This window comes from Stomoxys calcitrans, chromosome 2 (genome assembly GCF_963082655.1).
Source record: "Stomoxys calcitrans chromosome 2, idStoCalc2.1, whole genome shotgun sequence".
In the NCBI taxonomy this organism is placed as follows: Eukaryota; Metazoa; Arthropoda; class Insecta; order Diptera; family Muscidae; genus Stomoxys; species Stomoxys calcitrans.
Window position 1 is genome coordinate 217,769,699 of NC_081553.1, and position 17,500 is coordinate 217,787,198.

At 40.8% G+C, this 17,500-nt stretch overlaps 1 protein-coding gene across 1 annotated transcript; it reads right to left on the bottom strand.

The window, feature by feature from the left end:
- Positions 1-15: 15 nt before the first annotated feature.
- On the bottom strand, positions 16-6,911 carry LOC106088252 (UDP-glucosyltransferase 2). Its single transcript, XM_059361771.1, has 3 exons — positions 6,631-6,911; positions 3,313-4,616; positions 16-105 (listed from the first exon to the last, which is right to left on the bottom strand). The coding sequence occupies exons 1-3, from the start codon at positions 6,881-6,883 to the stop codon at positions 16-18; spliced, it is 1,647 nt and encodes a 548-aa protein (XP_059217754.1). The 5' UTR covers positions 6,884-6,911.
- Positions 6,912-17,500: the final 10,589 nt, after the last annotated feature.

Genomic DNA, 17,500 nt, shown 5'->3' on the forward strand with positions numbered 1-17,500 from the left:
TTGGCTTCTTGTTGTTTACCAAGTATCTTCGCGGCCAACATGGACTGCGCTGCCACTATCATGTTTGGGCAGCGTTATCCAGCACGCAAACGAACAATGGCCTGCCTACATCAAAGAGCGTAAGATAATACAAGAGAGGGTTTCTACTTTGTTTTCCCCGTACCGTAAAATAACTCGCGTTAAAGACACAACATTTTTATTGTATTCCAATTGGATTCACATTGAGGGTTGCAACATTTTCGAGTTATTCTGTTTTGATTCGGGCATTCGTTCGAAAATTTTTTCGTATTTTGCTTTGTTTCTTTGCAACCAAAAGTTGCAATAAAGGAAAAACGAAATATCGTAAGCAATTCAAATATGTTGTGTCTTTAAATTTTGTCACTCGTCATCACGTATTGACCTCTAACGCCAGCTCTTATCTTTCTTACGCTCTTTGGCCTACATAGACTGCGCTGCCACCATTATGCGTCAGCATTCTTGTCCATGCATGCAAACGATCAATGGCCTTTTTAACATGGGAGGTGGTAATTTTTTTGTTTATTCTAACTTAAGAGTGGACAAAGACGTAATGTTGTCTATTTCTCTCCGTAGCTTTGACTGTATGAGTAACAGTGAGAGTATATCTTTGAGAGATGCACATGGCATAATGGGTCTTGTCCAACCTCAACTTACCTCCAACATGTGTGCTGTTTACCAAGCACCTTAGCGGCATACGTAGACTGCGCTGCCATCATCATGAGTAGGTAGGGTTGCCAATATTATTCCGTCTCTTGTCATCATATATCGAATCTTTTGTCCCCTAAAATCCCCAATATCAAGTGAATATCCCCAACGAAAACCCCCACAACAATTTTGGAAGGCTTTTTATAAAAAGAAAATTAGAATTAATTTCTAGCACAAAAATATTTTTCTATTGAAGGCCAACAGTTAGTCTTAAGAATGTGTGTCACGTGACGGCATAGATATTAAATTTTTGAAATTTTAAAAAATGGTCAGCGATATGCAATGTCAGGTGTATTGAAAAGATAACTATGACCAAGATAGATTGAGTAAATTGTTGTCATTATCATGCAATAAAAGTCGATAATAGGTGCTTTGGACTGTACTGAATAAACATTAATTGGTACTGTTGGTGTGTTTTATTACACCCACCACCATGGGATGGGAGGTATATTCATTTAGACATTCTTTTTGCAACACACGGGCCGACTTAAGGTCTGAAAGCCATAAAAGCTGCATTTATTATACCATAAGCAGGTTAAGTTCGAAGATGGGCTATATTGGACTATATCTTGATATAGACCGATCCGCCGATTTAGGGTCTTAGGTCCATAAAAGCCACATTTATTATCAGATTTTGCAGATATTTGACACAGTGAGTGGTCTAGGGCCCTTCGACATCCTTCGTCAATTTGGCTCAGATCGGTCGAGATTTGGATAAAGCTGCCATATAGACCGATCTCTCTATTTAAGGTTTTGGGCCCATAAAAGGCGCATTAATTGTCCGATGTCGCCGAAATTTGGGACAGTGAGTTAGGTTAAGCGCCTCGATATACTTCTGCACTATAGCACAGATCGGTCCAGATTTGGATATAGCTGCCATATAGACCGATCCTCCGATATTTGAAATTTGACACAGTGAGTTGTGTTGGGCCCTTCGACATCCTCCGTCAATTTGGCTCAGATCGGTCCGGATTTGGATATAGCTGCCATATATACCGATACAACGATTTAGGGTCTTAGGCCCATAAAAGCCACATTTATTATCAGATTTTGCAGATATTTGACACAGTGAGTGGTCTAGGGCCCTTCGACATCCTTCGTCAATTTGGCTCAGATCGGTCGAGATTTGGATAAAGCTGCCATATAGACCGATCTCTCTATTTAAGGTTTTGGGCCCATAAAAGGCGCATTAATTGTCCGATGTCGCCGAAATTTGGGACAGTGAGTTAGGTTAAGCGCCTCGATATACTTCTGCACTATAGCACAGATCGGTCCAGATTTGGATATAGCTGCCATATAGACCGATCCTCCGATTTAGGGTCTTAGGCCCATAAAAGCCACATTTATTATCAGATTTTGCAGATATTTGACACAGTGAGTGGTCTAGGGCCCTTCGACATCCTTCGTCAATTTGGCTCAGATCGGTCGAGATTTGGATAAAGCTGCCATATAGACCGATCTCTCTATTTAAGGTTTTGGGCCCATAAAAGGCGCATTAATTGTCCGATGTCGCCGAAATATGCGACAGTGAGTTAGGTTAAGCCCCTCGATATACTTCTGCACTATAGCACATATCGGTCCGGATTTGGATATAGCTGCCATATTGACCGATCTTTCGATTTAAGGTTTTGGGCACATTAAAGGCGCATTAATTGTCCGCTGTCACCGAAACTTGGGACAGTGAGTTGTGTAAATCCCTTCGACATCTTTTTTCAATTTGGTCTAGATCGGCCGAGATTTGGATATAGCTGTCATATAGACCGATCTCTCTATTTAAGGTTTTGGGCCCATAAAAGGCGCTTTAATTGTCCGATGTCGCCGAAATTTGCGACAGTGAGTTAGGTTAAGCCCCTCGATATACTTCTGTACTATAGCACAGATCGGTTCAGATTTGGATATAGCTGCCATATTGACCGATCTCTCGATTTAAGATTTTGGGCCCATTAAAGGCGCATTAATTGTCCGATGTCGCCGAAATTTGGGACAGTGAGTTGTGTAAATCCCTTCGACATCCTTCTTCAATTTGGCTCAGATCGGTCCAGATTTGGATATAGCTGCCATTTAGACCGATCTCTCTATTTATGGTTTTGGACCCATAAAAGGCGCATTTATTGTCCGATGTCGCCGAAATTTGGAAGAGTGAGTTAAATTAAACTCCTCGATATACTTCTGCAATATGGCTGCCTATAGACCGATCTCTCGATTTCAGGTTTTGCGGCCATTATAGGCGCATTTATTGACCGATTTCGCCAAAAATTTGGGACATTGAGTTGTGTTAGGCCTTTCAACATTTTTCTTCAATTTTTCTCAGATCTGTCCAGATTTGGATATAGCTGCCATATTAACCGATCTCTCGATTTAAGGTTTTGGGCACATTAAAGGCGCATTTATTGTATGTCGCCGAAATCAGATCGGTCCAGATTTGGATCGGTCCAGATTGGAAGCCATTTTACAAGATTCAGCCTGGTTTTTTTAAGAAAATTTTTTATTTTATTTCGAAAATTATCAACAACTTACAATAAAACTTTAGGCATTAAAAAGAATTATTAAATTTTAATTTTTAATAATAAAAAATTAATTTTTCTTAACTTTTTTCTTTTTCGAGCTAATCAAACGTACAACACATTTCGTTATTTGTACAAAAATAAAAACGAAGACGGCAAAGCCCATAACAAAAGCTCCCCCTATGACAGCTGCACAATCCCAACTGTTCTTTTGCCAGTAATTCAAATATTGTGCTGGCGATCTCAAGAATCCAGCACCACGATGCCTTATGACATATTCCGTCCAATAGATGGCCTTCTCCATGGGATCTATGGGTTGATCGCGATAACGTTTAGATATCTCTTGAGCTCTCTCACCATAATGGGGATTTTCCATGAGCTCTGTGACAGCAGCCAACAGGGAGCTTTCGTTGAGCTGTCGATAAATGAGTGATAAACCAAAGCCATACTGTTCAGCTCTTAGAACATTCATTATTTGATCAAAGAAAATCGGTATGCCCAATACCGGCTTGCCATGGTATATCGATTCTATGAAGCTCAACAAACCACCGTGGGTTATAAACAGCTTCACCTTGGGATGGGCCAAAATATCACCTTGCGGGAACCATTTGCTAATGAAAACATTCGAGGGTTTATCTGCCAACAAGGAGGGATTCTCGAACTTCCACAAAATCTTATAGGGCAATTGGGAGAAAACATTCAACAGCAACTTTCTAATGGGCAAGGGAAAGTTTTCACTTTTGATGTTGGAGCCCATGGAGAAATAAATGACTTCTTGCGACGAGGAGGCAATGAATTCTTCCACATCTTGGGGTAAGGGTTGTGGTTTATGTTGTAAGTGAAAGCCTCCTACCTCTATCATATTGGCCACATAGGGTCTGGCAAAACTTAAGCTGAAATGTTGATTCAGCAATATGAGTGATATATTCTGTCTCATTTCTTCTAATGTTTTCGTATGCTTAGGAAAATATTCCCGATACAATCGATCCTGCATAGGATTCATCATAAACACCCTATGGCCCATCATCAGTAGGTTGTGCCACATATTCCTTAGGCGTTGTGAGAAATCCATGCGCTCCGTTGAGGGGTCGGTATGCAAAGGTGAGTACGCCATTGGTGATATATTATCAACTAAGGCATCTATATAGGGATCCGTGCCATACGACGAGAAACCAATCAAGGGAGCCTGAAAATGATCCGCAAATCCAAATAAAGCATCCGTTTGTAAGGTTTCCACAATAACCAAATCGAAGTGTTCCTGGGGCGATTTCAAAAGATTTTGAACCTGTTCATTGCCAAGGACATCCTTTACCACGGAAATGTAGAAAAAAGAAAAACCAACAATTTCTTGAAATTTGCTTATCTCCATGTCGATGTAGTCGAATATATCTGAAAAGAAGAATGAGGGAGAGTGAGAGGGAGAGAGAGAGAGAGAGAGAGAGAGAGAGATGATATTTTATATCTACACTCATAGAAATTTGTTAGTAAAAACTGCAAAAATGTTTGCTGAAACAGCAAAAAGTCTGTTGAAAATGGGACAACAATAATTTGTTGCTAAAACAGCAAACTTTTTCTGCTGTTTTCAAATTAAACAAGTAAAAAGGCGTTAAGTTCGGCCGGGCCGAACTTTGGATACCCACCACCTCGGCTATATATGTAAACCACCTTTCGTCAAAATCCGGTGCAAAACTCATAACTTATGTCCCATAGCAGAAATATGTGGAGGGGCTTAACTTAACTCTTTGTCCCAAATTTCGGCAACATCGGACAATAAATGCGCTTTTTATGGCCCCAAAACCTAAAACCGAGAGATCGGTCTATATGGCAGCTATATCCAAATCTGGACCGATCAGTGCGATAATGCAGAAGTATGTCAAGGGGCTTTACTTAACTCACTGTCCCAAATTTCGGCGACATCGGACAATAAATGCGTGTTTTATGGGCCTAAGACCCTAAATCGGCGGATCGGTCTATATGGGGGCTATATCAAGATATAGTCCGATATAGCCCATCTTCGAACTTAACCTGCTTATTGAAAAAAAAAAATAATCTCTGCAAAGTTTCAGCTCAATATCTCTATTTGTAAAGACTGAACCAAATTGAAACAAGTAAAAGCGTGCTAAGTTCGGCCCGGCCGAATCTTGGGAACCCACCACCATGGATTCTGCTAAAAATTTATACAAAATAAATTTAGTTGAAGGGCATAATTTTGTTCTACATACCAAACATCTGTCAAGCCAGTAAAAATTAAAGCTTCTAGGAACCGAACAAGGATTATCGAGGGACCGGTTAACATAGCAGCTTTATCAGGTTATGGACTGATTTGGACCGTAGTTCTTGGAAGTCGTAACAGATCACCGCATGCAAAATTTCAGCCAAATGGGGCAAAAGTTGCGGAAGTCAAATCGGGAGATCGGTTTATATGGGAGCTATATCAGGTTCTAGACCGATTTGGATCGTACTTGGCACAGTCGTTGCCATTCATAACAGAACATTACGCGGACAATTTCAGCCAAACCGGACAAAAATTGCGGCAAGTAAGAGTTTAAGAAGTCAAATCCGGAGATCGGTTTATATGGGAGTTATATCAGGTTATAGACTGATTTGAACCGTACTCTGTTGTCGAATAAATGTCATAGCGGAACACTGCATTCAAAATTTCAGCGAAATTGGACAAAAATTGCGGCTTGTAAGAGCTTAAGAAATCAAATCAGGAGATCGGTTATATATATGGGAGCTACATCAGTATATAGACCGATTTGAACCATACTTGGCACAGTTATTGGCAAATTGCGGCATCCAGGGACTTAGGAAGTCAAATCGGGAGATCGGTTTAGATGGGAGCTATATCTAAATCTGAACCGATATTACCCATTTGCAATACCCAATGACCTCCATTAATATTAAGTAATGTGCAAAATTTCATGCGGTTAGCTTTACGCATTCGACAGCTATCGTGATATCGACAGACGGACGGACTTGGCTAGATCGACTCAGAACGTAGAGATGATCAAGAACATACATATTTTATGGGATCTCAGTCGAATATTTCTAGGTGTTACAAACGGAATGATTATATTAGTATACCCCCAACCTATGGTGGTGGGTATAAAATTTTTTTTTTTAAACAAGTATGCAAAAATATTTCATTTATCCCTCCATACGTGTCTATATACAAAGTCAAATGAACACTTGGTTTCAATTCCTGAAATTCAATCACTAACTCAAACTGCTTAACCTTTGTACCGCTTTCAAAAGGCTATGAAAGAAAACTGCATAGATGTTTATAAAAACAAATAAGTCATTCACTGATTAGATTTTTACCGCTAAATCTTCTCCAATCTAAGCTCCAAGGGCTTTCTAAAGATATCTTTCAACACATATTTTCAGACTTATCATATACCTCCAACATATTTCAACACTTCGGGAACTTCAATATCACGATAATTTTCCAATGGCTTTTTCTGCGGAAAGGCACTGATAACCGTCAGTTCGTGACCGCGAGCGGCTAAGGCCTTCAAATAGGGTTGCACCACCAGATATTGCGACGGACCCGGATATGGGAATATTGCCAAAATTTTGGCACTCTCACTTTCCCTTGCAGAGAAATGCAATAAAATTAGAACGACCCATTTTAGCGGATTCCAAATTTTCATTTTTCAAACCGAAAATTTAGTTTTTATATGCCCAATGGTTTTTGATTACTAACAGCATTTCATGTGGGGTAGTCCAAATTAGACTCTAAGCGTTAGCAAAACTTTTTTTTTATAATTATAGGGGAGTGTTTTTTTATATTTTTTTGTTTTGTTTTTTCCAGTTGTTATGTCATGGAAACGAGTTTTGTGTTTGTGATTTTTTTTTTGGTAGAAATAATTTTGTTTTGAAATTTTGTGTGTTTGATTTCAAACATTCTTTGTACGACATTGAACGCGGAGAAGCATTTCTGCGAGCAAAGCCAAACACACCACATTAGGCTGTATTGAGAATGTGGTTAAGTGAGCTAACGATACGCAAAGAAGGCGTTAGTGGAATGAGAATTTCCTTGTGAAGCTTCGAATATTCATGTCGAGTATTGCTCAAATACGATCATCAATTTGATCAAATTATATATTGGGTTGCCCAAAAAGTAATTGCGGATTTTTCATATAGTCGGCGTTGACAAATTTTTTCACAACTTATGACTCTGCAATTGCATTCTTCCTTCTGTCAGTTATCAGCTGTTACTTTTAGCTTGCTTTAGAAAAAAGTGTAAAAAAGTATATTTGATTAAAGTTCATTCCAAGTTTTAATAAAAATGCATTTACTTTCTTTTAAAAAATCCGCAATTAATTTTTGGGCAACCCAATATTATCGCTTGAAATTTCCATAATGCAGGTGGGGATACATTTTTATACCCTACACCACTACCGTGGTACAGGGTATAATAAATTAGTGAATTAGTTTGTAAAAGGAACAGAGATAGACCCATTGATAAGTATGAGGATCGACTCAGAATCACTTTCTGATTCGATTAAGCTATGTCCGTCTGTCTGTCTGTCCGTCTGTCTGTCCGTCCGTCTGTCTGTCTGTCTGCCTGTCCGTCTGGCTGTCCGTCTGTCCATGTTAATTTGTGTACAAACTACAGGTCGCAATTTTCATCCGATCGTCTTCAAATTTGGTATGGGCCTGTTTTTCGGCCTACAGACGAAGCCTATTGAAATTAGGAAAAAATCTGTTCAGATTTGGATATAACTCATATATATATGTTCGTCCGATTTGTAGTAATAATGCAATAAAATGGTCATTTGTTAACCGATTCTCTTGAAATTTGGTACGAAGGATTTTCTTTTAACTCTCGATATTACTGGCAATTTACATAGGAATCGGTTCAGATTTTGATATAAAGGGTGATTTTTTTGAGGTTAGGATTTTCATGCATTAGTATTTGACAGATCACGTGGGATTTCAGACGTGGTGTCAAAGAGAAAGATGCTCAGTATGCTTTGACATTTTATCATGAATAGACTTACTAACGAGCTACGCTTGCAAATCATTGAATTTTATTACCAAAATCAGTGTTCGGTTCGAAATCTGTTCATTCACCGTAACGTTGCGTCCAACAGCATCTTTGAAAAAATACGGTCCAATGATTCCACCAGCGTACAAACCACACCAAACAGTGCATTTTTCGGGATGCATGGGCAGTTCTTGAACGGCTTCTGGTTGCTCTTCACTCCAAATGCAGCAATTTTGCTTATTTACGTAGCCATTCAACCAGAAATGAGCCTCATCGCTGAACAAAATTTGTCGATAAAAAAGCGGATTTTCTGCCAACTTTTCTAGGGCCCATTCACTGAAAATGATTTGCAAGCGTTGCTCGTTAGTAAGTCTATTCATGATGAAATGTCAAAGCATACTGAGCATCTTTCTCTTTGACACCATGTCTGAAATCCCACGTGATCTGTCAAATACTAATGCATGAAAATCCTAACCTCAAAAAAATCACCCTTTAGCTCACATATATATATATCGCCCGATTTTTACTCCAAGAGCCACTGCAAGCGCATTTATTGCACAACGCTTTCCTCAACGACTTTTTCAACATCCATAAAGTTTGCCCGAAATCGGTTCAGATTTAGATATAGCTCCCATATATATGTTCTTCCGATTTGCAGTAATATTGCATTGAAATGGTCATTTGTTAATCGATTTTCTCGCAATGTGGTAGGAGGGATTTTCATATAACTTTCGACATTACTGATGAATTTAAAAGAAATCGGTCTAGATTTAGATAATGCTGTCATATATGTACATCGCCCGATTTTCACTTCTAGAGCCACTGCAATCGGATTTTTTGACCAATCTTGCCAAACTTTTGCACAATGCTTTTCTCGACCAGTACCACATTATCTGAGAAGTTTGCTCGAAATCGGTTTAGAATTAGATAGAGCTACCATATATATGCTCATCGAATTTTGAGTAATTTGTCAATAATGTTGTCATTTGCTCGAAATGTGATACGGATTGTTTAACAACCCATCTGAAAACATTCGATGAGGTCCATCAAAATTGTTTCAGAACTAGACATAGCTCCCACTTTATACCTATAGGGTAGGTGTAGGGTATTATATAGTCGGCACTGTCCGAATTTTGCCTTTCCTTACTGATTCTTTTTGTTTTAAATAAATTCTTTACTTAAATTTGAATAAATTTAAATTTGGTTTTTAACAATTCAACAATACAGCCTATGGTGTGTTTTATTAGTTTCTGTGTTTAGATTCACTCAACCAAAGAGAGCTATCATTTAATTAACGAAATTCTTTTCAATGATAGCAGAACTGTTAATTTTACAGTGGTTGATCAAAGCAAAAAAATGTGAAAGAGAAAGAGGAAGAGAGAGAGAGGGAGAGAGAGAGAAAGAGGGAGATAGAGAGGGAGAGAGAGAGAGAGAGAGAAAGAAAGGTGAGAGAGTTCAACAAACCTCCGGCAGAAGCATATAAACAAATTAATTGCTCTCTTAATGTATAGCAACAAAACAAATGTTAACCAGCAGATGGCGTCATTTTGACTTTAGGCTATTAGTCGGCGAAATGTAGCAGGGGAATTGGATAATCATTCTAGCATGCTTATTTCATGGTTTCAAAAGCTGTTGGCCCACCGAATCTCATTTCAAACCAACCGAATTTCAAAGTAGATTGAGTAGTTCTTAAACATATTGTGTTAATGGAGACGTAATAAATGAGGGAGGCTGCGTTGGCTAGGTCATGTTGTCAGAATGGATGAAGAAGCTCCAGCAAAGAAGTCTTTTGAAGGCAAACACGGTGGTACACGCAAACCGGGAAGACCAAAAGCCCGATGGAAAGATCAAGTTGTGGGAGACACCTCGAAACTTGGTGTCAGAGATTTTAGAATGAGCGCAGAAGATCGAGGCGCTTGGAACGCTATTCTACGTTCGGCTAGTGGAAGAGATATTCTGTCATAGCCAATTAAAGTAAAGTAAAGTAAGAAAGAAGGGAAGATAGAGTGGTTGGTGAATCCGTTTGAACCCTACATGTCAACGGTACAGGATGGCGAACTGCATGGTATGTTGCATAGAGCAGGAGCGTTTGCCTTACGACTCATTGATGATTTGTATACCCACCACCGAAGAATGGGGGCATATTCATCTTGTCATTCCGTTTGCAATACATCAAAATATCCGTTTCCAACCCTATAAAGTATTTATATTCTTGATCAGCGTAAAAATCTAAGACGATCAAGACATGTCCGTCCGTCCGTCCGTTTAAATCACGCTACAGTCTTTAAAAATAGAGATATTGAACTAAAACTTTGCACAGATTTTTTTTTTGTCCATATGCTGGTTAAGTTGGAAGATGGGCTATATCGGACTATATCTTGATATAGCCCCCATATAGACCGATCCGACGATTTAGGGTCTTAGGTCCATAAAAGCCACATTAATTATCCGATTTTGCTGAAATTTGGGACAGTGAGTTGTGTTAGACCCTTCGTCAATAGCTGTCAGACAGACCAATATCTCGATTTAAGGTTTTTGGCCCATAAAAGGCACATTTATTTTCCGAAGTCGTCGAAATTTGCGAACGGGGAGCTAATTTAGGCCCCTCAACATCTTTCTGCAATATGGCCCGGATCGGTTCAGATTTGTATATAGCTGTCAGATAGACCAATCTCTCGATTTAAGGTTTTGGGCACATAAAAGGCGCATTTATTGTCGGATTTTGCTGAAATTTGGGACAGTGACTTGTGTTAGGCCCTTCAACATTCTTCGTCAATTTGGCCCAGATTGGTCCAGATTTGGATATAGCTGCCGTGTAGACCGATCCGCCGATTTAGGGTTTTGGGGCCATAATAGGCACATTTATTTTCCAATGTCGCCGAAATTTGGAACAGTGAGCTAAGTAAGGCCCCTCGACATATTTCTGAAATATGGCCCGGACCGATCTCTAGATTTAAGGTTTTAGGCCCATAAAAGGCGCATTTACTGTCCAATTTTGTCAAAATTTGGGACAATGAGTTGTGTTAGGCTCTTCGACAACTTTCTGCAATTTGGCCCAGGTCGGTCCAGATTGGGATATAGCTGCCATATAGACCGATCTCTCGATATAAGGTTTTGAGCCTATGAATGGAGCATTTATTATCCGATTTTGTCGAAATTTGGGACAGTGAGTTGTGTTAGGCTCTTGGCCACTTTTCTGCATTTTGGCCCAGATGGGTCTAGGTTTGGATATAGCTGCCATATAGACCGATCTCTCGATTTAAGGTTTTGGGCCAATAAAAGCCATATTCGTTATCCGATTTTGCTAAAATTTAGGAGAGTGAGTTGTGATAGGTCACTCGACATTTTTCTTAAACTTGGCCCAGATCAGTCCAGATTTGGATATAAGGGCCCATTTAAGGTTTTGGGCCCATAAAAGGCACATTTGTTATCCGATTGCGCCGAAATTGGTGACAGTGAGCTGTGTTAAGACCTTCGACATCCTTCTTCAATTTTGGATTATGACGGAAGGTGATTTACAATTATACCCGAGGAGGTGTGTATCCAAAGTTCGGCCCGGCCAAACTTAACACCTTTTTACTTGTTAGGAGCTGCATTTTAATGTTTCATATCCCGAAAGCAGGGAAACCTAGCCATTCTCAACCTTAAAATTACAGGCCATGAGGTCACCCCACCCCCACAAAAATGCCCAAAATGGGCACATTTGCCAATCATGGATATATGGGACTCGGTTTGTTTGTTCCGTATAGACTGAAAAACGGTGGAACTGCGATTTTCTCGAAATTTTCGCATATTGTGTAGGTTGGTCTGGAAGGAAACATAGGCTTTGTAATTTACCACCCAAAATCTAAAGTGGACCCATAAGGACAATATGGGTATCAAATGAAAAGTATGTGGGTGTAGATAACGAATCTGGCATACAAATTCATGTCGAAGTATAGGGGGTCACCCCACCCCCACAAAAACGCCCAAAATGGGTACATTAGCCAATCACGGATATATGGGACTCGGTTCGTTTGTTCCGCATAGACTGAAAAACGGCTAAACCGATTTTCTCGAAATTTTCGCATATTGTGCAGGTTGGTCTGAAAGGAAACATAGGCTATATAATTTTTCGATATCGGTAGGGGGACCCTCCCCCTTATGCCAAAAACACAACCCAAAATCAAAAGTGGACCTATCGCAACAATATAGGTATCAAATTAAAGGTATTAGAGAGTAGAATACGAATATGGTATTAAAATTTGAGTCAAAGTACTCATCGGGTCGCCTTAACCCCAAAACTCCCCCCAAACAGACATATTGGACGTTCATTTCAATATGGGGCTCAAATGAAAGGTATTCGGGAGTAGATTTCGAGTCTGCCATACAAAATCAGATGGAAGTATAGGGGGTCACGCCACCCCAAAAAAACGGCATTAGACCCATTATGACTATATGATACTTGGACGAACCTATTTTCTTAAAATTTTCATAGATTCTGTACGTTTGTCTGGAAGGAAACATAGGCTATATAATTTTTAGATATCGTGTGGAGGCGGACCCTCCCCCTTACCCCAAAAACGCCACCCGTATACGAAAGTGGTCCGATGGGTACAATAAGGTTATCAAATGAATGGTATTGGAGACCAGAAAACGAATATGGTATTAAAATTTGGATCCAAGTACCCAACTCCAGAACTCCTCTAAACAGCTATATTCGAAGTTTATGTCAATATGGTACTGAAATGAAAAGTATTAGGCAGTAGATTACAAATATGGCACAAAACATTAGGTTCATGTAATGGGAGGTCGCCCACCCCCAAATGGGCATTTTAGCCGACCATGGCTATGTGGGACTCAAATGAAAGTATTTTGGAGTAGATAACGAATATGACATAAAAATTGGCGTTCAAGTCTAGGTGGCGCTTTTCCTACTAAAGATGCGTCAAATAGGTTATTTGACCCATTATGACAATATGGGACTCAAATGAAAGGTATTTGAGAGTAGAAAACGAATTTGATATCCAATTCTGAAGCCAACTGTTTTGGGATACGCCCTAAAGCACCCCCTAAACTGAACTTCATTTTCGCTGGGAATAAATAACGAATTTGATAACTATTTTCAGTGCAAAATGCCGGTGGCCGCCCTAACCCCAAAAACACCCTCCAAATGGTTCATATTTGCCGGCCATGGCAATATGGGGCTCAAATTAAAGGGATTTGGAAGTGCAGCACGAATTTGATATCCATATTTGGGTCGAAATGTCTGAGATGTCATCCCTCCCCTAAAAATCACTTCTCATTACCCTAATTTTTAAAACACCAGGAACGGAGCAGGGCCAAACTTCTCACACATCAATGAGTGCTTTCCGATTTAAGTTTAAACTCAATGATAAGGGGCCTTTTTTATAGCCGAGTCCGAATGGCGTATCGCAGTGCGACACCTCTTTGGGGAAAATTTCTTCAATGACCATGCATGGCATTGTACCTCGCAAATGTCGCCACGATTAAGAGGGGATAAACACCACTTTGTCCGATGTTCTCGCTAGGATTCGAAAGCGTTCAGCGTTATAGGCTACAATGGCACGAGTTCGATTTTCGCATTCAGGGCTAAGTGTCCCCGCCCGAATACGGCTCATATCGGACCATATTTACATATAGCTGCCGTGTAGAGCGATCTGCCGATCTGCTGGTGGAACTGACGGAATATTTCCGGCTAACTACTAAAGGAGGCCGATTATCTGGCGCCACATATGGTTGCTATTTTCAAGAGTGCTTAGGAGTAGGCATATACTCCGAAAGCCTGGCGGGAGACAAGGCTGGTGTTTATACCCAAGCTTGGCAAGGCAAGTTATGCGACACCAAAGGCCTACAGACCTATAAGCCTTTCCTTTCCACTCAAAACCATGAAACGTTTTGTGCATACCATGATAAAGAGAAGGGCATCCAGCGAACTGCTCAAATCAAACAGCATGCCCATGTCAAGGGAAGGTCGGTGGAGACTGCCCTGCACGAGGTTGTGCATTAAATAGAAGAATCTTACGATGACAAAACGTTTACACTGGCGGTATGCATTGACATCGAGGGGACTTTCAAGAATGTGAGGACCAACACATTGATACAATCCTTGGACTCGGTGCTTAGATACTGGATAAACCATATGCTAAGGAACAGTTGGATAAATTGTGTGTCCCATAACATATATTCATAAGGAAGAATGTGGCAGAAAGCACGCCACAGGGGGCATATTATCGCCACTCCTATGGGTGACAACCATAAATGACCTATTACGGATGCCGACTGAGGAGGGATTTGAACCCGTCTGCTATGCAGACAATGTGATAATACTTCTTTGGGGTAAGGATCCAAATCAGCTATGCAGAAGGGCCGCAAGAGTTTTACAGATGGCATACGAATGGACTGGACCCAGGGTTCTCAATTTTAACCCAGAGAAGACTGAAATCTGCCTGTTCACGAGGAAGACGAAGGTGGGCCAATTTCATGCACCACGTTTCCTCAATAAGACGATTCCGATATCTGACAAAGTCAAATACTTAGGTGTAACCTTGGACAGGAAACTTTATTGGAAGTGTCACATTCAGGGGTGTACTGAGAATACTCACAGATATTGGACACGGGCCGTAGGTTCGATATGGGGCCTGAATCCGAGGATAGTCCCCTGGCTCTACAAGAGCGTGATTAGACCAATACTTACTTACGCCTCAATAGTTTGGTGGACTACTATGGAGAAAAAGTGCAATATAAGGACCATACAACAGGTTCAGAGAACATGTTGTCTTGGCATAGGCGGAGCTATGAGAACCACGCCCACTAGGGCACTGGAGACTATTCTAGATATCCGACCCATAGACATACAAATTAAGTGTGAGGCAGCCACTGCGGCTACAAGACTTAAGGTGATGGAAGAACGGATTGAGGATGGGAGCAGCTCATACCATCGCGGTATAATCCAGACGACGATAGGAAACCTGGAAGGAAGGGAAAAGGTTTCCGATAGGATACCGGAGATGAACCTTGAAATTGAGTGCGAGGCACTGCTGCCAGCTGCATAGGCTTGAATTGACGGAACCCTAATATTGCCTTCTGGAAGATCATGTTACACGGATGGATCAAAGCTAGAGGACAGAGAGGTTCTCAGGTTCAACATTGGGAACCCAGGAACTGATATCTTTTTTCGACTGTCTGACCATAATACGGAACAGCAGGCGGGGATATGGACGATCACGGATTACGTGAGATAGTGTGGTGTTAATGCGAGGGTGTCGAGTGTGAACCAAAAGGGCAATAACAACCAGGATGGTAAGGTCACTAAAAGTCTTGCAGTGTAGGAAGGAGATTAACGCCTTCTCTGAGCATGGCAAAACCAGCATTCGCCCTTATTCGGGGCCATAACGGAGTAAGGGCGAATGAAAGGGCAGACGATATGGCGGTGAAGGCCAGAGGACTGCCGTCAATAAACTTGGTAAACCCGATGTATTCCGAGTCGATGCAGTCCGAGTTAAGGACGTGGGCGACGAATGCGCATGTAGCAATGTGGAACAGCGAAACGGTCGGTAGGACGGCGAAAATCCTATGGGGGGATCCAGATAGTGAGAAGACGAGGCTATTACTGAAATGAAGAAAGAAGGAGGTCTTGGTATCATAACGGGACACATAGGACTACAAGCTCACCTATGAAAAATCAGTGATATGATAGCATGTGTAGGGCATGTGGAGAAGATGATGAGACGTTGAAGCATCTCCTATGTCATGGCCCGCCTTTCGCGGCTAAAAGAGACCGGTACATGGGTGGGGACACGATACCAAACATGAACCAACTTTGGGGAGTACTATGGAAAACAATTAGGGATTATGTAAGTAGCACAGAATTCCAAACTTAAAAATTTTCTTCTTCGAGGTTACTTTTAATACCCACCACTACAGGATGGGGGTATATTCATTTTGTCATACCGCTTGCAACACATCGTAATATCCATTTCCGACCCTATAGGGGGTATATATTCTTGATCAGCGTAAAAATCTAAGACAATCTAGCCATGTCCGTCCGTCTGTCTGTGCGTCTGTCTATTGAAATCACGCTACAGTCTTTAAAATAGAGATATTGAACTGAAACTTTGCACAAATTCTTTTTTTGTCCATAAGCAGGTTAAGTTCGAAGATGGACTATATCTTGATATAGCCCCCATATAGACCGATCCGCCGATTTAGGGTCTTAGGCCTTAAGCCACATTTATTATCCGATTTTGCTGAAATTTGGGAAAGTGAGTTGTGTAAGACCCTTCGATTTCCTTCGTTAATTTGGCCCAGATCGGCCCAGATTTGGATATAGCTGCCATATAGACCGATCCACCGATTTCGGGTCTTAGGCCCATAAAAGCCACATTTATTATCCGATTTTGCTGAAATTTGGGACAGTGAGTTGTGTTAGGCCCTTCGACATCCTTCTGCTATTTGGCTTAGATCGGTCTAGATTTGGATATAGCTGTCATATAGACCGATCTCTCGATTTAAGGTTTTGGGTTCAAAAAAGGAGCATTTATTGTCCGATTTCGTCGAAATTTGGTACAGTGAGTTGTGTTAAGTCCCTCGACAATTTTCTTCAATTTGGCCTAGATCGATCAAGATTTGCATATAGCTGCCAATAGACCGATCTCTCGATTTAAGGTTTTGGCTTCAAAAAAAGGAACATTTATTGTCCGATTTCGTCGAAATTTGGGACAGTGAGTTGTGTTATGTCCCTCGACAACTTTCTGCAATTTGGCCTAGATCGATCAAGATTTGCATATAGCTGCCATATAGACCGATCTCTCGATTTAGGGTTTTGGGCCCATAAAAGACGCATTTATTGTCCGATTTCGACGAAATTTGGGACAGTGAGTTGTGTTAGACTGTTTGAAATTTGTCTGCAACTAAGCCCAAATCGCTCCAGATTTGGATATAAATGCCACATAGACCGATATCTGATTTTCAAAGTCTTGGCCCCATAAAAGGTGCCGAGGTGATGGGTATCCAAAGTTCGGCCCGGTCGAACTTAACGCCTTTTTAATTGTTCGAGGTTACTTTTAAGTTTTAAGAGCACACAACAAGCCGATTACAGGCTTAGGTGTTTGTCCATAGTGTCATTAGGCAGATTAATATCTGCACCCTCTTTTCAACCTTATCTGAAACCTCCCGATACCGGACTCAAATATGGCTCAGTTTGTGGGTTATTTAGATGAAGCTGCCATGTGCAGACCGATATCTGCCGATTTAGGGTCTTAAGCCCATAAAAGTC

Coding starts and splice junctions, on each gene's coding strand:
- LOC106088252 (XM_059361771.1), bottom strand. CDS start 6,883: ATGAAAATTTGGAATCCGCTAAAATGGGTCGTTCTAATTTTATTGCAT. Junction 4,617..6,630: donor AGTGTTGAAATATGTTGGAG/GTATATGATAAG, acceptor TCTTCTTTTCAG/ATATATTCGACTACATCGAC. Junction 106..3,312: donor TTAGCTCGAAAAAGAAAAAA/GTTAAGAAAAAT, acceptor TCTTTGATGTAG/GCAGGCCATTGTTCGTTTGC.